Source organism: Punica granatum, chromosome 4 (assembly GCF_007655135.1).
Source record: "Punica granatum isolate Tunisia-2019 chromosome 4, ASM765513v2, whole genome shotgun sequence".
NCBI classification, from domain to species: Eukaryota; Viridiplantae; Streptophyta; class Magnoliopsida; order Myrtales; family Lythraceae; genus Punica; species Punica granatum.
The window spans coordinates 3645733-3670597 of NC_045130.1; the positions used below are offsets into that span (position 1 = coordinate 3645733).

The following is a 24865-nucleotide window of genomic DNA, read 5'->3' on the forward strand; positions in this document are numbered from 1 at the left end:
TAATAATTCGTAATACTGTATTTAATAAATGTGTCTACCCTATCTTTTCTTCAATTCTGATCGTTTCTGGATCTTCGCAGCCTACTTCATAATACCTGCAAAGAACCCATTCAGTGCGTCGGTTGGAGATCGCTCTCCAACGGTTAAGTCAATCAACTTACACATATCTGAAAACATGACAGAGCATTCTTTACAGACCTGACCTCTACATAACTACGTCGTTATATATATCTATATATATATGTATATGTATATGTATATGATGGTGATATGGGGTTGACGAGCCGGGGTCCTTAGTGGGTACCGGGCCTTGGGGGCAGCTTTTGTGTGTGGGCTGTTGGATTGAGGGAAAGCATCTGGGCCTGGCTAAATAATGGGCCGATGCATAGGCCCATCACTTTCGGATTTTTTTTTTATATTTTTTATTTCTGTTGGCCAACTACTGTGAGATTAGATGATTGAGTATATAATGGACAGATCAATAGATTACGTGGTGTCTAGGCTTCGTCTAAAGGCTAGCTGTACTTGGTTAGATCTACTTAATCACGGTTTAGATCCACCTGATAATTTTCCATGCAGGGAAAAAAGAAAATAAATAAATAAATAAATAATAGCAAAGATCAAATTTGATCCAGCTCAAGTAGAACATTTTGGTGTCATGATGACTAAAAATTAACAATTCTATGGTATTATAGTTATTCGAATATTCACGACATGGCTCGTCAGGAACTGAAATTATCGATAGAATTGTGACCACTAGATATGGAGAAATTTGTATTAGAAGAACAAGTGAATGTATCCTTTGAAATGAACATACAAACGAAGACACTAGTGAAAGGACGGCAGACCTCACACGTACTAAGCCCAATCACAATGTGTATATGGAAAATGAAATCTGTAGACACGAAGACCAATCGGCGAGTATAGAAAATAAATATGTAGCTGAAGAATCCTAAGATCCCCATACTGCACTCGTAATATGCACACGAGTGATGGACTAGTTCAGTGAAGGGAAGGGACAGGAATGTCCTTGGGGATTTCCAGGAAATGCGGGAGCTCCGGCTTTGGCAGCTCGGGCAGCTTAGGTACCTCAGGAAGAGTCCTGACATCCCCCCACACTTCAATCGTAATATATGCACGACTGAAGGACTAGTTTAGTGAAGAGATGGGACAGCAATGTCCTTCGGGATTTCCGGGAAATGCGGCAGTTCCAGCTTTGGCAACTCAGGCAGCTTGGGCACCTCGGGCAGCTCAGGCTTCGGTATAGTTGGAATCTTGGGTTTGGGCAGGGTTGGGATCACGGGTTTAGGGATGGATGGGACCTCAAGCTTTGGCAGGGATGGGATCTCTGGCTTTGGCAGGGCCGGTATGGAGGGTAGCTCGGGTATCTTGGGTAGCTCGGTCTCTAGAAGGCGACGGGAAGTGACCACCCCATTTCCACTGATCAAGCACAAGCCAATGAGCAAGAGAGGAAAGAGGAGTGATCTTGGGTTTCTAGCCATAGCAGAGGAGTCCAGTTTTCAAGTCTTTCAAGAATGTCTACAGAAGGTTTGGTGCTTAAGATTTTGAGAGATGAATTGAATGGATCTTATTAGGGCCTTTTTATAGGGAGGAAAGCAGGCAGGGTGATCTGGTGATGGATGCGGCAATAAGGGAGAGGAGGTTGTTGGGCAGGAAGAGCTGTGTTTTGTTAGTTCAGCTGTTCATTCACTTAAAATTAATAAAAGCAATGATCTGATTACTTCCATCAGCATAAGTCAATAGAAGCTCATCTGCTCAAACTAAATATCAAAACATGTAAAGCCGATGATTCAAGAAGTAGGCTATTTCTATATCTCACAAAAGATAAGATCAAGGACGAAAATATTCAAGCCTTTGCTTCTGACTTGATCCGGACATGGAAACAGATAGTTACTGAGGAATCATTTGGATGCAAGACAAAAGATACTTAGAATGGTAGGAGTTCCGTGTATGTCGGGAACAATAATAAGGTCAAGAATGTCCCTGTTAGGTCTGAGGAGGCTTCCTAGACCACCACATTGAGTGCCAGGAGATTTGAGTCGAAAATTACCCGTTATGCTAATAAGGTGGAGAAAGCAAAGTCTGAAGAGATTTCTGGTCGTATCCTCAATAATCCGCTACCAAATCCCACGTGATCCTCGAAAGTCGACACCACTATAAGTGCAATGGTCTGATAAGAAACAGAGTCCGGGAACTCCTCCATGAAGCACTGTCCAAGGTTTCTGGAGAGTAAACATGTGTGACATTACAAGAGTAGTGCTCCTGGTAGAGTGCGTGATGTTTGAGAAGAGGGGAAAGATGAAGGCATCCACAAGATTAAGTACTGCGCAATCATGTTCAACATCAAGGACCGCAATAACCCCGCTTCAGGAGGAAGGTCCTCCTTGAACATGAAGACCCAGAAGATGTTGAGTACCAGAGGCAGAGGAAGAACCAGCAGATCAAGTAGAAGGCCATTACGAGTGCGAGCTCAGTGCTACCCCAAAGGCCACATTGTATCCGCCAAAAAAGGCCACATTGTAGCTAACGTGCGTGTTCTTCGGATTGTTAAACTGTTGTTCGATGACTGCCAGTGTATTTCGCTTGCTATTTTCGTCTCTGTTTCCATTCCTTGTACCAAATACTTAAAAGTACCAGCAACAAAGAATGTAACATACTTTGTTGTTGGGATTTTAGAGGGGGAAAAAAAGAAAAGAAAAACCCACTCCACAATATCTTCCCTAGAATAATTTTGCCGATCTCAGAAATTGAAAAGTTAGTTGCAGTACTGGCAAGTTATGAGTTGACAGTGCCATTTGGCAAGCAATGCTTGATCTGCTGGTAAACTCCGCACGGCAGTGAAGTGAAGCCATGGCACTGACTTTCGGTTCCTTTGCAGGGCCACACTTCTTGGCTAATTTAAACTGGACTCTGCTGATTGAAATCGAGGCGAACTGCCCTAGTCTCGTGCTCTTGACCTCGAGCATCTCATTGTTCAGGACCAAAGTCCTCATTATCTCCCCAATATGCTCCCTCCTATATTACCAACGATAAACCATTGAGATCATAACCCCTTGGCCTAGGGACTTGCATGATCCTACTCCAACTAAAGTAGTACTGAAAATATGACCAACACATGGTCCGAACGGTCATGAAGTCATTATTCATTCTAGATGTCCTATAATAGTCTGAAAAGGTGTCCGACCAAATTCATCCAAATTTTTGGCCATATATTGCACATAACCAGATCCGAAGCTCCTATAAACAGATGAGGCTGTGAAGTAAACAGAAGGCTGTGAGGTATCAGAGTTATTCGCTTATTCACGACACGTCTGGTCAAGAGTCAAGAACTGAATTCATTGAACACAAAGAACTGTGGTATCTAGATAGTTGCAAAACTTTCATAGAAATAAGCGAATATATCATTCAAATGAACATATGAATAGTGATATTAGTACATCGGCAGCAAGCCTCTCACACACACGAATATTACCGACCACACTGAATATAGAAAATAAATTTGTAGCTGAAGAATCCTAAGATCCCCATACTTCATTCATAATATACATGACTAAAGGACTAGTTTAGTGTAGAGAAGGGACAGGAATATCCTTCGGGATTTCCTGGAAATGCGGCAGTTCCGGCTTAGGCAACTCTGGCATCTTGGGCACCTCTGGCATCTTGGGCACCTCTTGCATCTTGGGCACCGCAGGCAGCTCAGGCTTCGGTATGGTTGGAATCTCTGGTTTGGGCAGGGACGGGATCTCGGGCTTTGGCAAGGATGGGATTTCAGGCTTTGGCAGAGAAGGGATTTCAGGTTTGGGCAGCGTCGGTATAGATGGAATCTCGGGCTTGGGCAATTCAGGGATCTTGGGCAGCTCGGTGTCTAAAAGGCGACGGGAAGCGAGCACCCCATTTCCGCTGATCAACCACAAGCCAATGAGCAAGACAGCAAAGAGGACTGATCTTGGTTGAATTGCCATAGCAGAGGAGTCGAGTTTTCCAAGTCTCTCAAGAATGTATAGGGAAGGTTTAGTGCTTAAGATTTGGAGTGATGATCCAGATGAGACACTACCGGGGCTTTTTATAGGGAGGAAAGCAGGCAGGGTGATCTGGTGATGGATGCGGCAGTAAGGGAACTGACATCTATGGGTGGAAGTTAAGGTTGTTGGGAAGGAAGAGCGGTGTTTGTTAGTTCAACTGTTTATTATCCACATAGCAATTATAGACTGCAAGGGGCATCAATATTATAATGCTAATAAAAGCAATCATCTGACCATTAAACCCATCAGCAAAATTAGTCAATAGAAGCTCATCTGTTAATGTCCTCAATGACACAAACGTGGAAAAGCTGATAACGAAGTACCTATACCTACCACAGGAAGTTAGCTATTTCTACGTCTCACAGAACATCCAACGAAGAAGATCCAAGCCTTTGCTTTTTGATGTCTGACTTAATCCAATATATGGAAATAGATAGTTACCTTGGAATCAAATGGATCAAGAGAAAAGAAACTAAGAACGATAGGAGTCCCGTAAATGTCGGGAATGATAATAAGGTCGAGAAGGATGCCTCTGTTAGGACTGAGGAGGCTCTTGATAATTCCATTTTGAAGGCCCAGGAAACCTTAGCTGAAAGGTACCCCAGGTTCAAATAGGAAGCCCCTTACCGAAGTCACGTCCTCAAAAGTTTCGACACTTCTACTTAAGTGCAATGATCCCATGAGGGACAAAATCCTGAAGATGAATGGCGTCCGCAGATTAAGTAATGTTACATCATGTTCGGCCAAGTTTATGAGATAAACAGTTCGATTATGAATAAGTCCACAGGCAAAGCATGTTTTCTGATTCCCCATATATGAGTGCCGATGTATTTCATATGCTGATGTCGTCTATTCTGTTTCTATTCCTCGTACCAATATATATGACCTTTTAGTATTTCATTTTCCAGGACCAAAGTCCCCAAGATCTCCCCAATCTGCTGACTTGGATCCGCAGTTTTGTAGACGCTCGACCTCTTGACAGCATCGTGCAGATCATGTCCACAGTTCCACCTTCAGTCTTAAAATGTGGAGCAGGCAGCTGCTTGAGGACGTCTATAGAGTGGAGTCCTTGTCCAGGGGCACCTCTGCTAAACCAGGCCCCGTCGGTGACCTCTGCGGAAGGCTTGAACTCCACAGCCATATATTCGGCCTCTTCTTGTACTGGACATTCGCCACTTTTTTCATCAGGTCTTGGAGAAGCTTCACCCTTGAGGGATTTATCAACCACGTCGAGGAGAAGCCTCATATCCCCTTGGCAGATGTCTGGAAAAATTAGAACACAATTGAATTCATTGAAAGAATATTTTTCAAAATTACTTTTAATATTCCTTTGTTATCGAGATTATTATTAGTTTTCTAACTAAGGATTCTAGACTTTACATGACTAATTTTCATGGTCCACATTAACATCCCGAAAGTCCACTAGATAGATCGGTCAGGCCATCAATGCCCTGCAAGTAGTCTAATAGAGAATGTTCTCCTACATAATTTCGAAAGTGATCCAATAGAAAATTTCATTTTTCAAAGAAATATTTAATAATTATTGATTCTTTTATTTTTCAGTATAATAAATAAATATGACCGTCATTTTGTTAATAATATCAATTGGCCAAAAATTATTGATTCATAAGCTGAGGATATAAATAAAAAGGCCGGTGCAGCTTTTTCCAAGTCCCCTTAGCAGCTTTTATAAGAATCACAATTGAGAAGTCTAGGACCTATTTATTTTTAGAGAACTATTTCTCACTATTCTTATCCTTTTCTAAATTTCTTCCTCCGCTGAAAAATATAAAAGTACCTTTATTAATGTTAAAATTTAAAAATAGAACTTCATAATAAATCAATCACTAATTTAGTATGGAGACTCAAATCTTGTGGAAATAAATGATGTTTAATAAATAAGAAAGGAAAGTCACAAATTAAAATTAGAAAAGGAAAGAATTGGCTAATGAAAAATTAAACGACTAAAAAAAGAGTTTTTGTAATCTCCATACAAATTTGAATAGTGAAAAAGAAAATTTTCTTAAAAAAATCATTTTAATTTTATGTCAGTAAACATATTTTTTGTAGTTCTCTACTTTGTAAAACTTTTCTTTGAAAATTGAAAAATTCTCCAAAAATTAATATTCAGTCAGAAAAAATGATATAAAGTGCAACAATAAATGGGAAATTTTTTATTTATTATTATTAAAATAGAAATTATAAAATTAGTAAATTACTTCTATTTTTATAAGGTAAATTTTTTATATGCGCTTAATAAAAAATGTCTTAATTACTTTTTTGCAAAGATCTATACTTTTAATTCTTAATTTTTAGAATTAGATTAAATTGATTGATGTGGTCTAACATTACATTTCTCAGTGAATAATTGTTAAGGATGTGGACTAATAATTATGAGAGATTTGAACCGTCGATGAGAGATCACATATAAGGCTATCGAGATATTTTCTCATCGCACTTGCGACTTCTGTATATTTATATTGATTGATGCTCTCCAACTGCAATTCTCGTTTGCACTTCATCACTGCATTAGTTACAACTCTGTAAAACTAAATTGCACCAAGGTCAATAATTTGCTTGAAATGCATTGTACTTGAAAGAACTGCAATTTGCATAAGCATTTCTCCAAAAATTACAAACTGTTTATCATAGAAGTCTACTTTTGCGGGATGATACTTAACGAGAGTCGACATTACAAGTGCATGGTTATCTCAAGTTGAGCTCGACGTAAATCAAATCGATTACAATGCATGCTTGAATAACAGGAAGGTATCGTGAGAGATGGAATAATCTGCATGCTTTTGGAAAGCGACTGCTCGGAAGGAATATATATATAACGTGTTCATGCATTTTCCTATATTTGGAAATTCTTCTAATATGACCACCCCTACCTGTGGAATACATCATAATCAATCATGGATAAGGCATGGCACATTCTCCTTCATTTGATATACCAATTATAAATCACCGAGGTCGTGAGTCTCATGACCCCTTGTCCTAGTGACTTGTATATGATCCAACTCCAACTAATGTAGTATACGGAACATACAATTGACAATAGTAGTCCGAAAAGTCATGAAGTCTTATGTTCATTCTTGATGTCCTTTGAATCTTTGATAGTCTGAAAAGGAGGTGGCAGAGGAAACTCGTACAAATTTTTGGCTATATATCGCGCATAATCACATGCCAAGCTCCTATAGACAGAGGAGGCTGTGAAGGTACTCTAGTTAAGTAAATGCAATAACATTTCGGTGTGATGGCCAGAAATAGAAGGTGGCAAGATATCGGAGTTATCCGATTATTCATGACATGTCTCATCAAGACTCAAGAACTGAATTCATTGATGTTGGATAAATTTTTAAATAAAATTGGCCTAATTCAAACTTGAGCCCATATGCAACCCAAAAGCTTAAGCCTATGGATTACTGGGCCTTTATCTTTTATAAACTTTTTTCATATTTTCCTTTCAACCGGTGTGGGATATTTTGTCCTCTCACACTCCCCAATTTTTCTCTAATAATCGAACGCGAAGAATTGTGGTCTCTAGGTATTTGAGAAACTTTTACGGAAATAAATATATAATTCAAATGAACACACGAATAATGATGCTAGTACAATGGCAACAAGCCTCACACGATCGAGAAGACACTAAGGCCAATCACGCTGCATATAGAAAATAAATCGGTGTAGCTCAAGAATCCTAGATTCCCATACTTATAGTCATAATATGCACGACTGAAAGACTAGCTCAGTGAAGAGAAGGGTCAGGAATGTCCTTCTGGATTTCTGGGAAATGCGGAAGTTCTGGCTTAGGCAACTCTGGCAGCTTGGGTACCTCAGGCAGCTTGGGCACTTCTGGCAGCTTGGGCACCTCAGGCAGGTCAGGCTTCTGTAGGGCAGGTATCTCGTGTGCTTTGGGTAGGGATGGGATCTCGGGCTTCGGCAGGGAAGGGATTTCAGGTTTGGGCAGGGTTGGAATAGAGGGAAACTCAGGCTTGGGCAATTCAGGGATCTTGGGAAGCTCGGTGTCTAGAAGGCGACGGGAAGCGAGCACCCCATTTCCGCTGATCAAGCACAAGCTGATGAGCAATAGAGGACAGAGGACTGATCTTGGGTGAGTCACCATAGCAGAGGAATCGAGTTCTTGAGTATTTGTTTAGAGAAGGTTTAATGTTAGGAGAATTTTGAGTAATGATTCGAATGTGATCCTACGAAGGGCTTTTTATAGGGAGGAAAGCAGGGAGGGTGATCTGGCGGTGGATGCGGCAGTGAGGGAACTAACAGGAGCGGAAGTTGAGGTTGTTGGGAAGGACCGTGTTTTGTTAGTTCAAGCAGGTGGCATCAATATGCTAATTAAAGCAATCATCTGACTAATATTCATCAGCAAAAGTCAATAGAAGCTCATCTCTCAATTTAAAATCCTCCTCAAAGGCACAAACATGGTAAAACCGATATTGCGAGTACCTATAACAGGAAGTAGGCTGTTCCAATGTTTCTAGAGACACTCAAGTAATTAAGAAGATCCAAGCCTTTGCTTCCAACTTGATCCAGATATGGAGACATATAGTTAATCAGGATGGTAGGAGTTCATAAATGTCGGGAATACTATTAAGGTCGTCGAGGATGCCTCTGTCAGCTAGGTCTCTGGAGGCTTTGGTTACTACCATTTTCAAAGGCAGGAAAGCTTGAGTGGAACGGTACCGCTGGTTCAAGTAAAATCGAGAAAAACAAACTTTGAGGAGCAGTTCAGCTGTGCCGTCCATAAGTCCGGTCCTCAAAAGTCGACAACTACCTACTTAAGTTCAATCATCCCATGAGGTACAAAGTCCGGGAACTCCTCCATGAAGCCCCATCCAAGGTTTTTGGAGAGGCTGAGGAAGATACGATTGAAGAGTTGCAGTTCTCTATAGAGTCCTTGATGTTTGCACAGTGGGGGAAAGATGACCAGCGTGCACAAGATTAATTAAGAAGTACCACTTGATCATGTTCAACATCAAGGACCACAACAACCTTGCCTTTAGGAGAAGGTCCTCCTTGGGTGGACCAAGCTCGAGAAGCTTTTGAGCATGACGACCCAGGAGATGCTGAGCGACCATCAAAGGAAGAGGGAGAACAAGCAGATCAAGGAGAACCCCATGTACGAGTGCGAGTTTGGTACGCCCCAAAGCCACATTGTAACTCATGTGTAGCATTCTTCTGAGTCGTTGCTGTGTGATTTATGATATGCAACACATTGTAGCTTATCGGATTGTTTCCATTCTTTGCACAACGACCTTAAAACTACTGTGCCAACAAAGAAATGAATATACTTCATCGATAGCATTTTACTTAAACATAGTCCTCACTCCACGCTATCTTCTGCCCTTAAAGAATTTTGTCGATCTCAGAAATCTGAAACTTTGCTGTAGTGCTCAGCCAGGACAGCTATTTTCCTCTTGGTCATATGTCCTGTTTTTGATAGACAAGATATAGAGAAGATGCATCGATTCAATCCTTTCAATCGATGGATTTTTCGTATCAGCAGCTTCCTCTACAAAATTAATGGCATGCTGTTCTTTATGTAGCCATCAACTGAGAAAACAAGTAAATTCCTCTTGATACCGCTGTATGAAATCAAAATGCATAAACTCCTGGATTTTTATTTAGTTAAATGAGTTGTCATTTAAAGAAAAAAAAATCCATTCATAAGCTGCCCAACTGCAATTTGCACTTGCATTTTATCAGAGCAATATTACAAATTCTGTAAAATTAAACTGGACTGAAATTGCAATCATTTGCTTGAAATTTAGTACACTGAATGCACTTTGCATAAGCTTTCCTCCTAAAGTTACAAACTGTCTATCTCAAAAGTCTACTTTTGTGCGATGATACCCAATGGGAGTCGGCATTACAAGCACGCTTCTCACAAGATGGGGCTCAACCTAAATCAAACATTACTGATAATACTTGAAGAACATGAAACGTTAGGATGGTCTCATAAGAGATGGAATGTTTTGAGTGCTTTTGGAAAGCAAACTGTTCGGAAGCAGAAAATTATACAAATGCATACATTTTCTGATACTTGGCAATTCTTTGTATATATGACTATCGATACCGATGAAGTAGACCATGATTAATTAACGTATCCCTTTTTGGATAAGACATGGCACATTCACCTTCCACTGATGTTCCTCCAATTTAGTTTCAAAAAATAGAAGGTTTTGGTTTGATGGCAAGAAATAGAAGGTTGGAAGATATCATAGTTAGATTAATCACAGCTTGACTTGTCAAGAACTGAAATCATTGATCGCAAAGAATTGTCATCTTAGGAATAGTTGAGAAAGTGAATATGTCATTCAAATGAACATACGAGCAATGGTACTAGTACAACGGCAACTAGCCTCTCTCTCTCTCTCTCTCTCTCACACACACACACACAGGCCAATCACTCTGTCTATTGAAAATAAATTTATAGGTGAAGAATCCTAAGATTCCCATACATAAATCATAATATGCTCGACTGAAAGACTAGTTCAGTGAAGAGAAGGGACAGGAATGTCCTTCGGGATTTCCGCGAAATGTGGCACTTCCGGCTTAGGCAACTCTGGAAGCTTGGGCACCTCAGGCAGCTTGGGCACCTCAGGCAGCTCAGGCTTTGGAATGATTGGGATCTTGGGTTTGGGAATGGTTGGGATCTCGGGTTTGGGAATGGATGGGATCTCGGGCTTTGGCACAGAAGGTATTTCAGGTTTGTGCAGGGACGGTATAGAGGGAAACTCAGGCTTGGGCAATTCAGGGATCTTGGGCAGCTCGGCTTCTAGAAGGCGACGGGAAGTGACCATCCCATTTCCGCTAATCAACCACAAGCTGATGAACAAGAGAGGAAAGAGGGCTGATCTAGGGTGAACCGCCATAGCAGAGGAGTCAAGTTTTCAGTCTCTCAAGAATGTCTATAGAAGGTTTAGTGCTGATTAGAATGAGACCTTACCGAGGCTTTTTATAGGGAAGTAGGGTGATCTGGTGAGGTTACGACATAAGGAAATATAACATATATGGATGGAAGTTAAGGTTGTTGGGAAGGGATAGAGCTGTGTTTGTTAGTTCAACTGTTCATGCATATAAAATTAATAAAAGCAATCATTTGATTGAGTCCATTAGCAAAAGTCAATAGAAGCTCATCTGCTCAAACTATATATCCAAACGTGGCGAAGGCGATAAGGTGAGTACCCGTCACTCGAAGTGTATTTTGTTGTCTCACGAGACACCTGATGAAGAAAGATCCAAGCCTTTGCTTCCAACTTGATCCAGACATGGAAACTGGATCAATAGATAGTCACCGAGGAATCAAATGGAACCAATAGAAAAGAAACTGATAATCCTAGGAGTTCCCTATATGGCTTGGACTGTAATAAGGTTGACAAAGACACCTCTGTGAGGACTGAAGAGGATTCTGAGACCACCACTTATAAAGCCGGGAAACTTGAGCGCAACAGTACATGTCTAATTCAATTTAAGGTTGAGAAAACAAATTTTGGAAGAAGCCTAGTCGTGTCATGTCCTCGATAAGCCGCTACCACCAGTCCTTAGAAGTCTGGGAATTCTTCCATTGAGCACTGTCTAAGGTTTTATGGAGAGGCTGAGGAAGATATGATCAACGAGGTGAACATGAGTGACGACCCAGCTAGTGTCATGGTCTCAGTAGAGCCTGTGATGTTCGCAAAGTAGGGAAACATGAATGGTGTCCACAGGATTATAGATCAGATTTGATAAAGTTTATCCGATTGTTAAACAATTTTTAACTCCACAGGCTGCACTTCATGGTCCGATCAAGAAAATGATGCATTTCCTTTTCTTATTTTTTGTGATTATATATAACTGCCAATGTCTTTCATATGCTGATTCCGTTTGCCCTTTTCCATTCCTCATCCCAAATACGACCTTAACTGAAAATATAGGCATCAAAGAACGGAACAAAATCCTGCTTCACACTATCTGCCCTAAAGAATTCCACCGATCTGTGAAGTTCAAATTTTTGTTGTAGTATTATGCACATTATTAGTTGATAATGCCGTCAAGCGAACAATACTTGATTTGGGGGCAAACTCTGTCGGTTCCATCTACCCAGAAGTCAAGCCATGGCAGCAGCTTCCGGTTCCTTTGCAGGCCCACGCTTCTTGGCTAATTTAAGACAGACTCTGCTGATCGGAGTCAGGCAAACTTCCCTAGTCCTGTTCTCTTGACCTAGAGCATCTCGTTTTCGAGTACCAAAGTCCTCGAGATCTCCTTGATCTACCGACACGATTACTTGGGTTTGAAGACTCTCAAACTCTTGATGGCATCACAGTTTACGTGTCCAAAAGTTGCAACTTTTAAGCTTGCAAGAGCAGGCAGAGGACATCTATGAAGTACGTGTCCAGGCACCTCCGCTGTACCAGGCCCCGCCAGTGACCTCGGCAGAAGGCTTGAAGCCTAGAACTCCAGCACCATATAGTGCTTCCTCCCCTCGTACTCACCGCTTCTTTGATCAGGTTCTTGGCGAGCAGCGCCTTGATAATTTATCATTGACGGCGTCGGGAAGAAGCTTCGTGTCCCGTCTCATGTCGTTTGACCATGTGCCCATGTCTTGCTTGCTCTTGATAAGATCATGCAGGATCTTCTTGTGCGTCAATAGACCCTGAGAAGGTGCGGCCAGGACAGTTCTCTTCCTCTTGCTCATATTTCCTGTTTTGAAAAGACAAAACATAAAAACAAGAAACATAGAAGATGTATCAATTCAATCCTTTCATTCTACCGATTTTCCGTAAAAGCAAGCTTGTTCTTCATGTTATCAACTGAGAAAAACAAGTTTATTCCAGTTCCACCTAGAATGTTAATTTGTATGGGGGGATCAAATCACTTAAACTCCGGAATAAGGAACAAGTTAAATGTCGTTCTTGCAAAGAATTTATTCATAAGCTGACCATCTGTCCAACTGCAATGTGCATTTGCATCTTATTACGGCATAAATAACGAATCCTATGAAACTAAATTCACCTAAATCACTAATTCGCTCGAGATTCATTGTACAGGAAAAATTGCAATTTGCATAAGCGCTCCTCCAATAATTTCAAATTGCCCATAATTCCTTAACAGCCATCACACACATAAACTAACTGGCACCAATCAACAAGGACAGTGGGAGAGTGTCTAACCTGACCCTGGAGCCATGATAGCTAGCAAGAGTCCTTAAGAAGGCACTTTTCTCAAGTTGGAGGTCGACTTAAGTCAATGGATTACGTGCAATGCTTGAAGAACAAGAAATGGAGTACAGTCTCGTGAGAGATGGAATACTTTCGGCGCTTTTGGTAAGCGACTTCTCGAGAATAGAAAATTATGAAATTGGATACATTTTCTGATATATGAATTATTTCAATATCATTATCACTATGGTGGAATAAACCACAATTAATGTGTCCCTTTATGGATCAAGCATAGCACATTCTCCTTTATTTGATCTTCCAATGATAAACCGCCAAGGTCATGAGCCCTTGGCCTAGCAACTGGTATGACTCCAACTCTGTTACTCTTGATTGTAGTAGCATGGAAAATATGATAAGACATGTAGTATGAAAAAGTCATGAAGTCATATGCCGTATTCGTTCTCATGCCCTTATGATAGATGAAAAGGTGGTGCCCGACGAAACTCATTCAAGTATCCGGCTGTGAAATTACTGTAATCAAGTAAATGCAAAATCTAAGAGAAAAACGAAAATAGTGAATCCGACTTTACTATTGACCCTTTTCCTCATTGGTTTTGAATAAAATATTTGTGCGATGGCTAGAATCAAATAGAAGAGTACGATATACATATATATATATGTATGTATGTATGTTATTTACTACTCAAGAATTGAAATCATCGATTGCAAAGAACTGTGGTCTTCACATACATGACATATTTATGTATAAGTAAGTGCGTAGATCATTCAAATGAACATATGAACAATGAAACTGGTACAACGGCAAGAAGCCTCACACCCACACTAAGACCAATCATACTGTATATATATAAAACAAATTTGTATAGCTGAAGAATCCTAAGATTCCCATACTTCAGTCATACGACTGAATGACTAGTTCAGTGAAGAGAGGGGACAGGAATGTCTTTTGGGATTTCTGGAAAATGCGGCAGTTCCGGCTTTGGCAACTCAGGCAGCTTGGGTACCTCAGGCAGCTTGGGCACCTCCGGTAGCTTGGGCACCTCAGGCAGCTCAGGCTTTGGTATGGTTGGGATCTCAGGTTTGGGAATGGATGGGATCTCGGGTTTCGGCAAGGATGGGATCTCAGGCTTTGGCACAGATGGGATAGAGGGAAACTCAGGCTTGGGCAGCTCGGTGTCTAGAAGGTGACGGGAAGCGACCACCCCATTTCCACTGGTCAAGCATAAGCCGATGAACAAGAGAGGAAAGAAGACTGATCTTGCGTGAATAGCCATGGCAGAGTCGTCGAGTTTTCAAGTCTCTCGAGAATATCTGGAGCAGGTTTTGTGCTTAAGATTTCAAGTGATGATTCGAATGAGACCTTACCAAGGCTATTTATAGGAAGGTACGGATGATCTGGTGAGGGATGCGGCAGTAAGAAACTATAACATATATGGTTGGAAAGTTAAGGTTGTTGGGAAGGAAAGAGCTGTGTTTTGTTAGTTCAGCTGTTCATCCACATAAAATTAATAAAAGCAATCATCTGATTACATGCATCAGCAAAAATCAATAGAAGCTCATCTACTCAAACTAAATCTCCAAAAGTGGAAAAGCCGATAACGCGACGACCTGTCAAGGGAAGTAGGGTATTTTGTTGTCTTATGAAACACCTGATAATATTATGGAAAGATTTTCCTACAGATTTCTGTACATATTTAGCATAGCCTATTTTAGTCATAGTTCTTATTTTCCTTTTATTGATTAGGTCTGAGTTGTATACATACCGATCAATTGAATGACAATGGCAAGCTTTTCAGCCCAATTCCTATCTTCTTTACATGGTATCAACTTGATGTCAACAATGCTTTTCTCCACGGGGACTTAGATGAAGAAGTTTACATGTCCCTTCCTCCCGGTTTTCGTTCAAACACTGCTGGCTCAGTTTGCCGGTTGAGGAAATCTTTATATGGCCTTCGTCAAGCCTCCCGCAATTGGTACTCTAAATTTGCCAAAGCTCTCATCCACTACGGTTTTCGGCAGTCAGAGGCAGACCACTCTCTATTCACCTTCTCTCAAGATGGTGTATTTCTTGTTGTCCTCATATATGTCGATGACATGATCCTCGTCACTAATGATTCTCCTTCTTGTGCTCAATTTAAGGATTATCTTCACCAATGCTTCCGCATTAAGGATCTCGGTCCATTATCATATTTTCTTGGGATAGAGATTAGTCGTTGCGGTTCCGGCCTCTTTCTTAATCAACGGAAGTATACTCTGGATATTCTTACTGAAGCCGGCATGCTTGGTTCTCGGCCTGCTTACTTTCCTATGGAACAACAACATCGATTATCTCAGGACAGTGGCGACCCCATTCCCGACCCAGGACTATATCGTCGTCTTATCGGTCGTCTACTGTATCTCACTATAACCAGGCCTGAACTTGCTTATCCTGTTCACATTTTATCCCAATTTCTACAGGATCCTCGTCAAGATCACTGGGACGCTGCTATGCGAATACTTCGCTATCTTAAGCAATCTCCTGGACAAGGGATATTTCTTCGACCCACATCTCTGTCCTTGACGGCTTATTGTGATGCAGATTGGGCTAGTTGTCCCATGACTAGGCGATCTTTAACTGGATATTTCATTACCTTAGGCGGCAGTCCCATCTCCTGGAAGACTAAGAAGCAAACGACGGTGTCCAAATCATCCGCTGAAGCCGAATACAGAGCCATGGCCGCAACTGTCAGTGAACTTTTATGGCTCCGTTCTCTTCTCCGATCCCTTGGCATTTCTCATGTTGGTCCCATGCGCTTATTCTGTGACAATCAGGCGGCCCTCCATATTGCCTCAAATCCAGTTTTCCATGAGCGCACCAAACACATTGAAATAGATTGCCATTTCATCAGGCAACATCTACTCTCTGGAGCTGTCGCAACATCCCATGTGTCCACGCGTTTTCAACTAGCGGACATCTTTACTAAGGCACTTGGGCGTGATCAATTCCATTTTCTTCTCAGCAAGTTGGGAATTCGGAATCCTCATTCTCCAACTTGAGGGGGAGTATTATGGAAAGATTTTCCTACAGATTTCTGTACATATTTAGCATAGCCTATTTTAGTCATAGTTCTTATTTTCCTTTTATTGATTAGGTCTGAGTTGTATACATACCGATCAATTGAATGACAATGGCAAGCTTTTCAGCCCAATTCCTATCTTCTTTACAGATAAAGAGCAAGATCCAAGCCTTTGATCCTGACTTGAAACGGAACTGAGAACGGTAGGAGGTCCTTAATTAAATGTCGGGAATAACAATAAGGTCGAGAGGACACCTCTGTTAGGACTTACGAGAATTCCGATACCGCCACTTTGAAGGCCATGAGACGTGAGCGGAATTCGACCCCTGTTTCAAATAGGGTTGAGAAAACGAACTTGGGGGAGAACTCTGGTCCTGCCCGCAATAAGCTGCTACCAGTCCTGATCCTCGAAACTCAAGGCCTCTACTTAAGTGCAATTGATCTCAAGAAGGACACATCCTGGGAAATCCTCCATGAAGTACCGTCCGAGATTTCTGGAGAGGCTGACAAAGATACGATTGAGGAGGTGAATGCATGTGATCCAGCAAAAGTCGTGGTCTTGATCATGTTCACAGGATGAAGTACTGGTTGGATTCAATCACGTTCAACATATAGTTTATTAGATTGTTAAAACAGTTCTATCTATCAAGAATAACTCTAAAGGAAATGCATTCCATGGTCCAACCGAGAAAATTATGCATTGATAATGTATATCCTGTTTCCATCCCTCGCACCAAATACGAACTTAAAAAGTAATGGTAACAAAGAGTGGAATATACTTCATATACTTCATCCATATGATTTCTACACAAAATAAATAAAAAATAAAATCCTTGCTTCTTGCCAATCTCAGAAATCCAAAAGTTTATTGTAGTACGGCCACGTTATTGAGTTGATAATGCCGTCATGCGAACAATAATTAATCTGCAGGCAGAACTCCGCGAGGAATCAAAGCCGCCATGGCAGTGACTTTTGGTCCTTGGAGTGGCCCCACTTCTTGTCTAATTTAAAACAGTCTCTGTCGATTGGAATCTAGGCAAACGCCCCTGGTACTGTGCTTCACATCGAGTATCTTGCTGTCCTGGACCAGACTCCTTTCGGTCTCCCCGATCAGCTAACTCGCACTGCTTAAGGACGTCTACGAGTCCATGTCCAGGGCGCCTCCCCTGTACCAGGCACTGCCAGCGACCACGGTGGAAGCCTCGAAATCTGATCCCATATAGTACTTCTTGTCCTTGTACTGGACATTATATTCACCACATCTTTGATCAGGTTCTTGATAAGCAGCATGTTGGGTATCCCTCCAATTTGGAGGAAGTTGGGCTCAAATTGTATTGGGCTTTTATCGGGTCTTAATAAGCCCAAGAACCCATTTTATTAGGGTTTTTGTTTCAGCAAATCAGCTGAGGTATAAATAGCAGCAGAACAGCTGCAGATTAGAGTAGAGCGGCAGAAGTGCAGCAGCATAGCAGCACAAAACCAGGGAAGAGCAGACAGCAGAATTCGAAGAGCAGGGGCAGCGCGCAGCTGGAGATCAAACCTCGATCGGGACATCAAACGAACTCCGATTGGGACGAAATTTTGACAGCAGCTTCACAACACGTGGGGCTAACTTCTGAACGGTCAGAATTTCTATTCGAGCTCTGTAGGTGCTGTTTCAGCTGATTTTGTGAACCATCCGGTGTGGGTGACGAATTTAGTATTTGGGTGATCCAAGAGAGTGTTTCTCTTGAGTTTGGTGATCCAAGGGTTTACCCTTGATGAAAGACATTGTATAACCTTCATAGTGGATCGTTGATTCGGAGTTGGTCCCGTGGTTTTTCCCCACATTGGGGTTTTCCACGTAAAATTCTTGGTGTTGTTTTACGTTACTGCTTGTTGGTTGATTTGATTAGTTCCTATCTCGATTACACCAGTAGGGGAGGAAGATTAATTGCTGCGTTATTGTTTGGTTGAGTACATCCCTAACCCCAACAAGTGGTATCAGAGATTCGGGTTAGAGAAGTTTGAGTTTTTTTCGGTGTTTTCGAGATGGAGGAGTCTACAGGATCTATGTTCAAGTTGAATGCAACCAACTACTCTATATGGAAGTCTCGGATGGAGGATCTTCTATTTTGCAGGGATTTGTACGATCCTATTGAAGGGGATTCCGCGAAACCCAAAGATAAGGATGACAAGGCTTGGGAACGCACAAATCGGAAGACTATTGGTTTGATTCGGCAGTGGATAGACAATAGTATTTATCATCATGTTGCTCAGGAGACAAATGCGAAAGCTTTGTGGGATAAATTGACAAATCTCTATGCGAGGAAGACACCACAAAATAAGGCATTCCTCGTGAAGAAGCTGGTTCATCTTCGTTTCCAGGATGGAGGTGATATGGCTGCGCACATGAGTAATTTCCAGGATATTATTAACCAGTTGACGAACCTGGAGATAATATTACCCGATGAGTTGCAGGCCTGTCTACTTTTAGGGACTCTACCGGATAATTGGGACACACTTGTGGTTGCATTAAGCAATTCTGCGCCAAACGGGAAGCTATCGTTGGCTACGGTGACAGACAGTTTATTTAATGAGGAGACTAGAAGGAAAGGCACGGGAATTTCCATTCAGTCTGAAGCTTTGGTTACTGAACAACGGGGGAGAAGTCAAAGCAGAAATTTCTCTTCCAAGCATAGTAACTCACGTGGCAAATCGAGGGGCAGATCAAAGTCGAAGACGAGGAAAGTGGTCACTTGCTATCACTGTGGAAAAGAGGGACACTACAAAAGGGAGTGTAGAGCTCTGAAGAAAAATCAGAATGGCAACGGTGAGAGCAAGAAGGAAGAAGGCACTACAGCAGTGGCATGTGATGGAGAGACCTACATCATTTGTGATGAAGCTTATGTGAATTTCACATGTCAGGACTCTACCTGGGTTGCAGATACAGGTGCCTCGTTTCATGTCACTCCTCATCGGGATTTCTTTTCATCTTACACTACCGGGGACTATGGTTATGTGAGAATGGGGAATGGACAATCATGCAAGATTGTCGGTATTGGTGATGTCTGTCTAGAGACCGAGCTTGGCTGCAAGTTGTTTTTGAAGAAGGTGAGGCATGTTCCAGAAATTCGCCTTAACCTAATCTCGACGGGTCAACTTGATGATGAAGGCTACAGTAATGAATTTAGCAATGGGAGATGGAAGCTCTCCAAGGGTTCGTTGATTGTGGCACGGGGTCAGAAGACCGACACTCTCTACAGGCTGCGTGCCAGACACAATTCCGGTCAAATTAATGTTGCTGAGGATTATCCTATCGAGCTATGGCATAGGAGACTTGGGCATATCAGCGAGAAAGGTATTCAAATTCTTGCTAGAAAGCAGTCTTTGCCCATTAAAGGTATGCACTTGAGCACCTGTGATCACTGTTTAGCTGGTAAGCAGAGGAGAGTTTCTTTTGTTAGAAGTCGTCCCTCTAGATGCCATCATATACTTGATCTTGTGCATACAAATGTTTGTTTTATGTCGGATAGATCTCTTGGTGGTGCTCTTTATTTTGTGACATTTATAGATGATCACACCAGGAAAGTTTGGGCTTACCCTATGAGAACTAAAGATCAGGTGACTGAGATTTTCAAGAACTTCCATGTAGCAGTGGAAAGAGAAACAGGCATGAAACTGAAATGTGTCAGAGCTGATAATGGTGGTGAGTATAGGGGTCCTTTCGAGAACTATTGCAGGACTCACGGTATCAAACTTGAGAAGACGGTATCGAAGACACCACAGCAGAACGGGCTTGCAGAGAGAATGAACCGCACAATTGTTGAGAGAGTTCGTTGTATGCTTTCTCAAGCGAAACTGTCTAAGCCTTTCTGGGGCGAGGCAATGAGGTCAGCGGTTGATCTTATTAATCTTACACCGTCAGTTGCACTTGATGGAGATGTACCCCAGCAGGTGTGGACCGGCAAGAAAGTATCATACAAGCATCTCAGAGTATTCGGGTGCAGGGCATCTGTTCACATTCCTCGAGATGAAAGATCAAAACTTGATGCCAAGGCAAAACAGTGCATCTTCTTGGGTTATGCACATGAAGAGTTCGGGTACAGGCTTTGGGACCCTGATAGCAAGAAGATCATCAGGAGCAGGGATGTTGTCTTCTTTGAGGACCAGACAATCGAGGATTTGCAAAAGTTAGAGAAGGCCAGTGTAGGCAATCCTCACGAGATCTCTATTCCTGTACCGGTTGATGTAGAGCATCCAATGGAAGAGGTACCTGGTGAGTATGAAGAAACCACGACTGGGGGTGAGATTCCTCAGGTAGATGATGATGTGACTACGGATGATACAGGCTCGCGGTTACAGTTAGAGCCTGCAGATCTACCTAGACAATCTGATAGAATAAGACGATCATCTACAAGATATCCGCCTCATGAATATGTGCTACTGACTGACGGGGGAGAACCTGAGTGCTATGATGAAGCTGTGGCACATGAGTACAAGGAGCACTGGTTGAAGGCGATGAATGAGGAGATGAACTCCTTGTCTGAAAATCACACGTATGACCTAGTGAAGCTACCGCAAGGTAAGAGAGCATTGAAGAACAAATGGGTCTACAGGTTGAAGACAGACAACTCGCGACCTCGATACAAAGCTCGACTGGTAGTGAAAGGTTTCAACCAGAAGAAAGGAGTTGACTTCGAGGAGATCTTCTCGCCTGTTGTCAAGATGTCATCGATCCGAGTTGTTCTCGCACTGGCAGCTAGTCTAAATTTGGAGATCGAGCAGCTCGATGTAAAAACAGCTTTCCTGCATGGTGACTTGGAGGAAGAAATATATATGGAGCAGCCTGAAGGATTCCGAGTTAAAGGTAAGGAGCATTTGGTGTGCAGGCTGAGAAAGAGCTTGTATGGGCTTAAGCAAGCACCTCGGCAGTGGTACAAAAAGTTTGACTCTTTCATGTTGAGCCATGGCTACACACGGACAACTTCAGATCATTGTGTGTTCGTGAAACAATTCTCGGATGGTGATTTTATCATTTTACTGTTATATGTGGATGATATGTTGCTTGTCGGTCATGATATGAGCAAGATTGCAGAGTTGAAGAAAGAGCTCAGCAAGTCCTTTGCCATGAAGGATTTGGGACCGGCAAAGCAGATCCTTGGGATGCATATTTCTCGTGACAGATCAAGTGGAAAACTTTGGCTTTCTCAAGAGAAGTACATCGAGAAGATTTTGGATCGGTTCAACATGGGTAATGCTAAACCAGTTTCATCACCACTTGCTTCTCATTTCAAACTTAGCTCGAAGCAATGTCCTACAAGTGAGAAGGAGAAAGAAGAGATGAAGAAAGTTCCTTACTCATCAGCTGTAGGAAGTTTGATGTATGCCATGGTCTGTACAAGACCAGATATCGCTCATTCTGTTGGTGTGGTTAGTCGTTTTCTCTCCAATCCCGGGAAAGAGCATTGGAATGCAGTTAAGTGGATTCTGAGGTATCTCAGAGGAACATCCAAGGTGTGTTTACACTTTGGCACTGGTAAGCCGGAGTTAGTGGGCTACACGGATGCAGATATGGCAGGAGATATCGATTCCCGGAAATCCACTTCGGGATACTTGATGACTTTTGCAGGGGGAGCTATCTCATGGCAGTCAAGGCTGCAAAAGTGCATCGCTTTGTCTACAACGGAAGCCGAATACATTGCGGTGACCGAAGGTTGCAAGGAGATGTTGTGGTTGCAAAAGTTTTTGCAGGAGTTGAGCTTGAAGCAAGAAAGGTATGTTCTACACTGTGATAGTCAAAGCGCAATTCATCTTTGCAAGAATCCCACTTTCCATTCGAGGTCGAAGCATATCGATATCAAGTTTCATTGGATTAGAGATGTGTTGGAGTCTAAGCTGGTGAAGCTAGACAAAGTACACACTGATGAGAATGGAGCTGATATGATGACAAAACCTCTCGCTAGGGAGAAACTTCATGTTTGCCGAAGTATAGCCGGTATGCTTGAAGCCTCCAAATAGTCGGGAGGGGGAGTTTGTTGGGTATCCCTCCAATTTGGAGGAAGTTGGGCTCAAATTGTATTGGGCTTTTATCGGGCCTTAATAAGCCCAAGAACCCATTTTATTAGGGTTTTTGTTTCAGCAAATCAGCTGAGGTATAAATAGCAGCAGAACAGCTGCAGATTAGAGTAGAGCGGCAGAAGTGCAGCAGCATAGCAGCACAAAACCAGGGAAGAGCAGACAGCAGAATTCGAAGAGCAGGGGCAGCGCGCAGCTGGAGATCAAACCTCGATCGGGACATCAAACGAACTCCGATTGGGACGAAATTTTGACAGCAGCTTCACAACACGTGGGGCTAACTTCTGAACGGTCAGAATTTCTATTCGAGCTCTGTAGGTGCTGTTTCAGCTGATTTTGTGAACCACCCGGTGTGGGTGACGAATTTAGTATTTGGGTGATCCAAGAGAGTGTTTCTCTTGAGTTTGGTGATCCAAGGGTTTACCCTTGATGAAAGACATTGTATAACCTTCATAGTGGATCGTTGATTCGGAGTTGGTCCCGTGGTTTTTCCCCACATTGGGGTTTTCCACGTAAAATTCTTGGTGTTGTTTTACTTTACTGCTTGTTGGTTGATTTGATTAGTTCCTATCTCGATTACACCAGTAGGGGAGGAAGATTAATTGCTGCGTTATTGTTTGGTTGAGTACATCCCTAACCCCAACACAGCATTTATCGACAATGCTCGGGAGAAGCTTCATGTCCTGTTTCATGTCCTTCGACCAAATGCCCATTTCTTGCTAGCTTTTGATAAGATCATACAGGATATTCTTGTGCCCTGACAGACACCAAGAAGTCGCAGCCGGGACACACGTCTCTTCCTCTTGCTCACTTCCTACATTTAAAGGACAAAAAACATGAACAAGGAACACTGAAGTGCATCAATCCAATCATTCCTGTCGACTGATTTTTTCGCTTCAGCTGCTTCCTCTATAGATTAATGGCATGTTGTTATTCTTCAAGTAATCATCGACCGAGAAAAACAAGTAAGTTCCACCAAGAGTGTCGACCTCACCATATGGGATCAAATTGCGAAAACTCTGGTCCTGAATATTCCTCCAAAAATTACAAACTGTTTACTTCAATAGTCTACTTCTCTCAAATGATATTTTTTCGAGCATACATTGCTGAGGTTCGACGTAAGTCAAAAAGATTACTGACGATGCTTGAAGAATAGGAAGTGCAGTATGGTCTCGCGAGAGATCAATGCTCTGGCTCCCGGGCGCTTTTGAAAAGCAACCGCTCAGGAGCAGAAAATTACGAAATGTATACAATATATCTTCCATATTATGCAATTCTTCCAATATGACTACCACTGCCCGTGGAATACACTAATTACGTTGTATGGGTATGCCAAACATCGACAGGAGGATCCAATTTCAAACTCAAAAGATGACGACTTACGATTGGGATATTGTCCGGTTTCTTCGTAAGTTCTCTTTTGAGTTTTCAGAGGTTGTTTGCGGGACACTTTAGCATTTGCTGATCCCAAGCTCTTATAAACTGATGAGGATACGACGTTACGAACTAATTAAAGTCGATGCCAATTCTAAGAGGAAAAAAGAGTAACAAACAGTTCAGTCGGTTCATTTTGCATAAATTGAATACTTTCCAAAAGGTCACTCAAATCCGAATTTCGCTATCGACCCCTTTTTTCATTCATTGATTTCGAATGACTTACAGTGGTTGCGAGGTAATAGAGTTATTCAAATATTCACGACGTGTCTCGTCAAGAACGAAAAATCATCCATCACGAAGAACTGTGGTCTCTCGATATTTGAGAAACTTCTATATAAAAGTATGAGTGAATATATCATTCAAATGAACATATACGAACAGCGATACTAGTACATCGGCAACAAGCCTCACAACAGAACAAGACCAATCACACTGTATGTATGGAAAATAAATTCGTAACTGAAGAATCCCTAGATCCCCATATAGCGTATTAAACCCCCATCCAAGGGGGGCTTATTTTACTCATCATAAAAGCGTAATTCAAGGACTAGTTCAGTGAAGAGGAGGGACAGGAATTTCCTTCGGGATTTCCGGGAAATGCGGCAGTTCCGGCTTAGGCAGCTCAGGCATCTTTGGCAGCTCAGGCATCTTAGGCAGCTCAGGCATCTTTGGCAGCTCAGGCTTTGGAATGGTTGGGATCTCAAGTTTGGGCAGGGACGGGATTTCAGGCTTTGGCAAGGTCGGGATTTCAGGCTTTGGCAAAGTAGGGATTTCAGGTTTGGGCATGGCCGGAATAGACGGAATCTCAGGCTTGGGCAATTCAGGTATCTTGGGCAGCTCGGTGTCTAAAAGGCGGCGAGAAGCGACCACCCCATTTCCACTGATCAAAGACAAGCCAACGAGCAAGAGGAGGAATGAACTTGGGTGAACCGCCATAGCTGAACAGTCGAGTTTCGAGTCTCAAGAATGTCTAGGAAGGTTAATATTCCAAGTGATGATTCGAATAGGATCGAACAAGGGGCTTTTTATAGGGAGGGAAGTAGGCTGATCTGGGGAGGGATGCGGCAGCAAGGAACAAACATATCTGAGGAAG

General features: G+C 42.2%; 4 protein-coding genes across 4 annotated transcripts; all 4 read right to left on the reverse strand.

Annotated features, from left to right (window-relative positions):
* Positions 1 to 775: 775 nt before the first annotated feature.
* Positions 776 to 5289, reverse strand: LOC116202951 (protein PELPK1-like). The gene is made up of 8 exons (XM_031534591.1): positions 4987 to 5289; positions 3588 to 4112; positions 3494 to 3501; positions 2883 to 3036; positions 2346 to 2404; positions 2153 to 2243; positions 1176 to 1520; positions 776 to 1089 (listed from the first exon to the last, which is right to left on the reverse strand). The coding sequence occupies exons 1-8, from the start codon at positions 5287 to 5289 to the stop codon at positions 1003 to 1005; spliced, it is 1572 nt and encodes a 523-aa protein (XP_031390451.1). The 3' UTR covers positions 776 to 1002.
* A 2314-nt stretch (positions 5290 to 7603) lies between these two features.
* Positions 7604 to 8230, reverse strand: LOC116205943 (protein PELPK1-like). The gene has a single exon (XM_031538644.1). The coding sequence runs from the start codon at positions 8167 to 8169 to the stop codon at positions 7792 to 7794; it is 378 nt and encodes a 125-aa protein (XP_031394504.1). The 5' UTR covers positions 8170 to 8230; the 3' UTR covers positions 7604 to 7791.
* Positions 8231 to 10347: 2117 nt separating this feature from the next.
* Positions 10348 to 10988, reverse strand: LOC116205942 (protein PELPK1-like). The gene has a single exon (XM_031538643.1). The coding sequence runs from the start codon at positions 10934 to 10936 to the stop codon at positions 10556 to 10558; it is 381 nt and encodes a 126-aa protein (XP_031394503.1). The 5' UTR covers positions 10937 to 10988; the 3' UTR covers positions 10348 to 10555.
* A 13076-nt stretch (positions 10989 to 24064) lies between these two features.
* On the reverse strand, positions 24065 to 24831 carry LOC116205941 (protein PELPK1-like). Its single transcript, XM_031538642.1, has one exon. The coding sequence runs from the start codon at positions 24706 to 24708 to the stop codon at positions 24325 to 24327; it is 384 nt and encodes a 127-aa protein (XP_031394502.1). The 5' UTR covers positions 24709 to 24831; the 3' UTR covers positions 24065 to 24324.
* Between the last annotated feature and the right edge of the window lie 34 nt (positions 24832 to 24865).

Coding starts and splice junctions, on each gene's coding strand:
- LOC116205943 (XM_031538644.1), bottom strand. CDS start 8,169: ATGGTGACTCACCCAAGATCAGTCCTCTGTCCTCTATTGCTCATCAGC.
- LOC116202951 (XM_031534591.1), bottom strand. CDS start 5,289: ATGAGGCTTCTCCTCGACGTGGTTGATAAATCCCTCAAGGGTGAAGCT. Junction 2,244..2,345: donor ATGTTGAACATGATTGCGCA/GTACTTAATCTT, acceptor TTTACTCTCCAG/AAACCTTGGACAGTGCTTCA. Junction 1,090..1,175: donor CGGAAATCCCGAAGGACATT/GCTGTCCCATCT, acceptor ACTCTTCCTGAG/GTACCTAAGCTGCCCGAGCT.
- LOC116205942 (XM_031538643.1), bottom strand. CDS start 10,936: ATGGCGGTTCACCCTAGATCAGCCCTCTTTCCTCTCTTGTTCATCAGC.
- LOC116205941 (XM_031538642.1), bottom strand. CDS start 24,708: ATGGCGGTTCACCCAAGTTCATTCCTCCTCTTGCTCGTTGGCTTGTCT.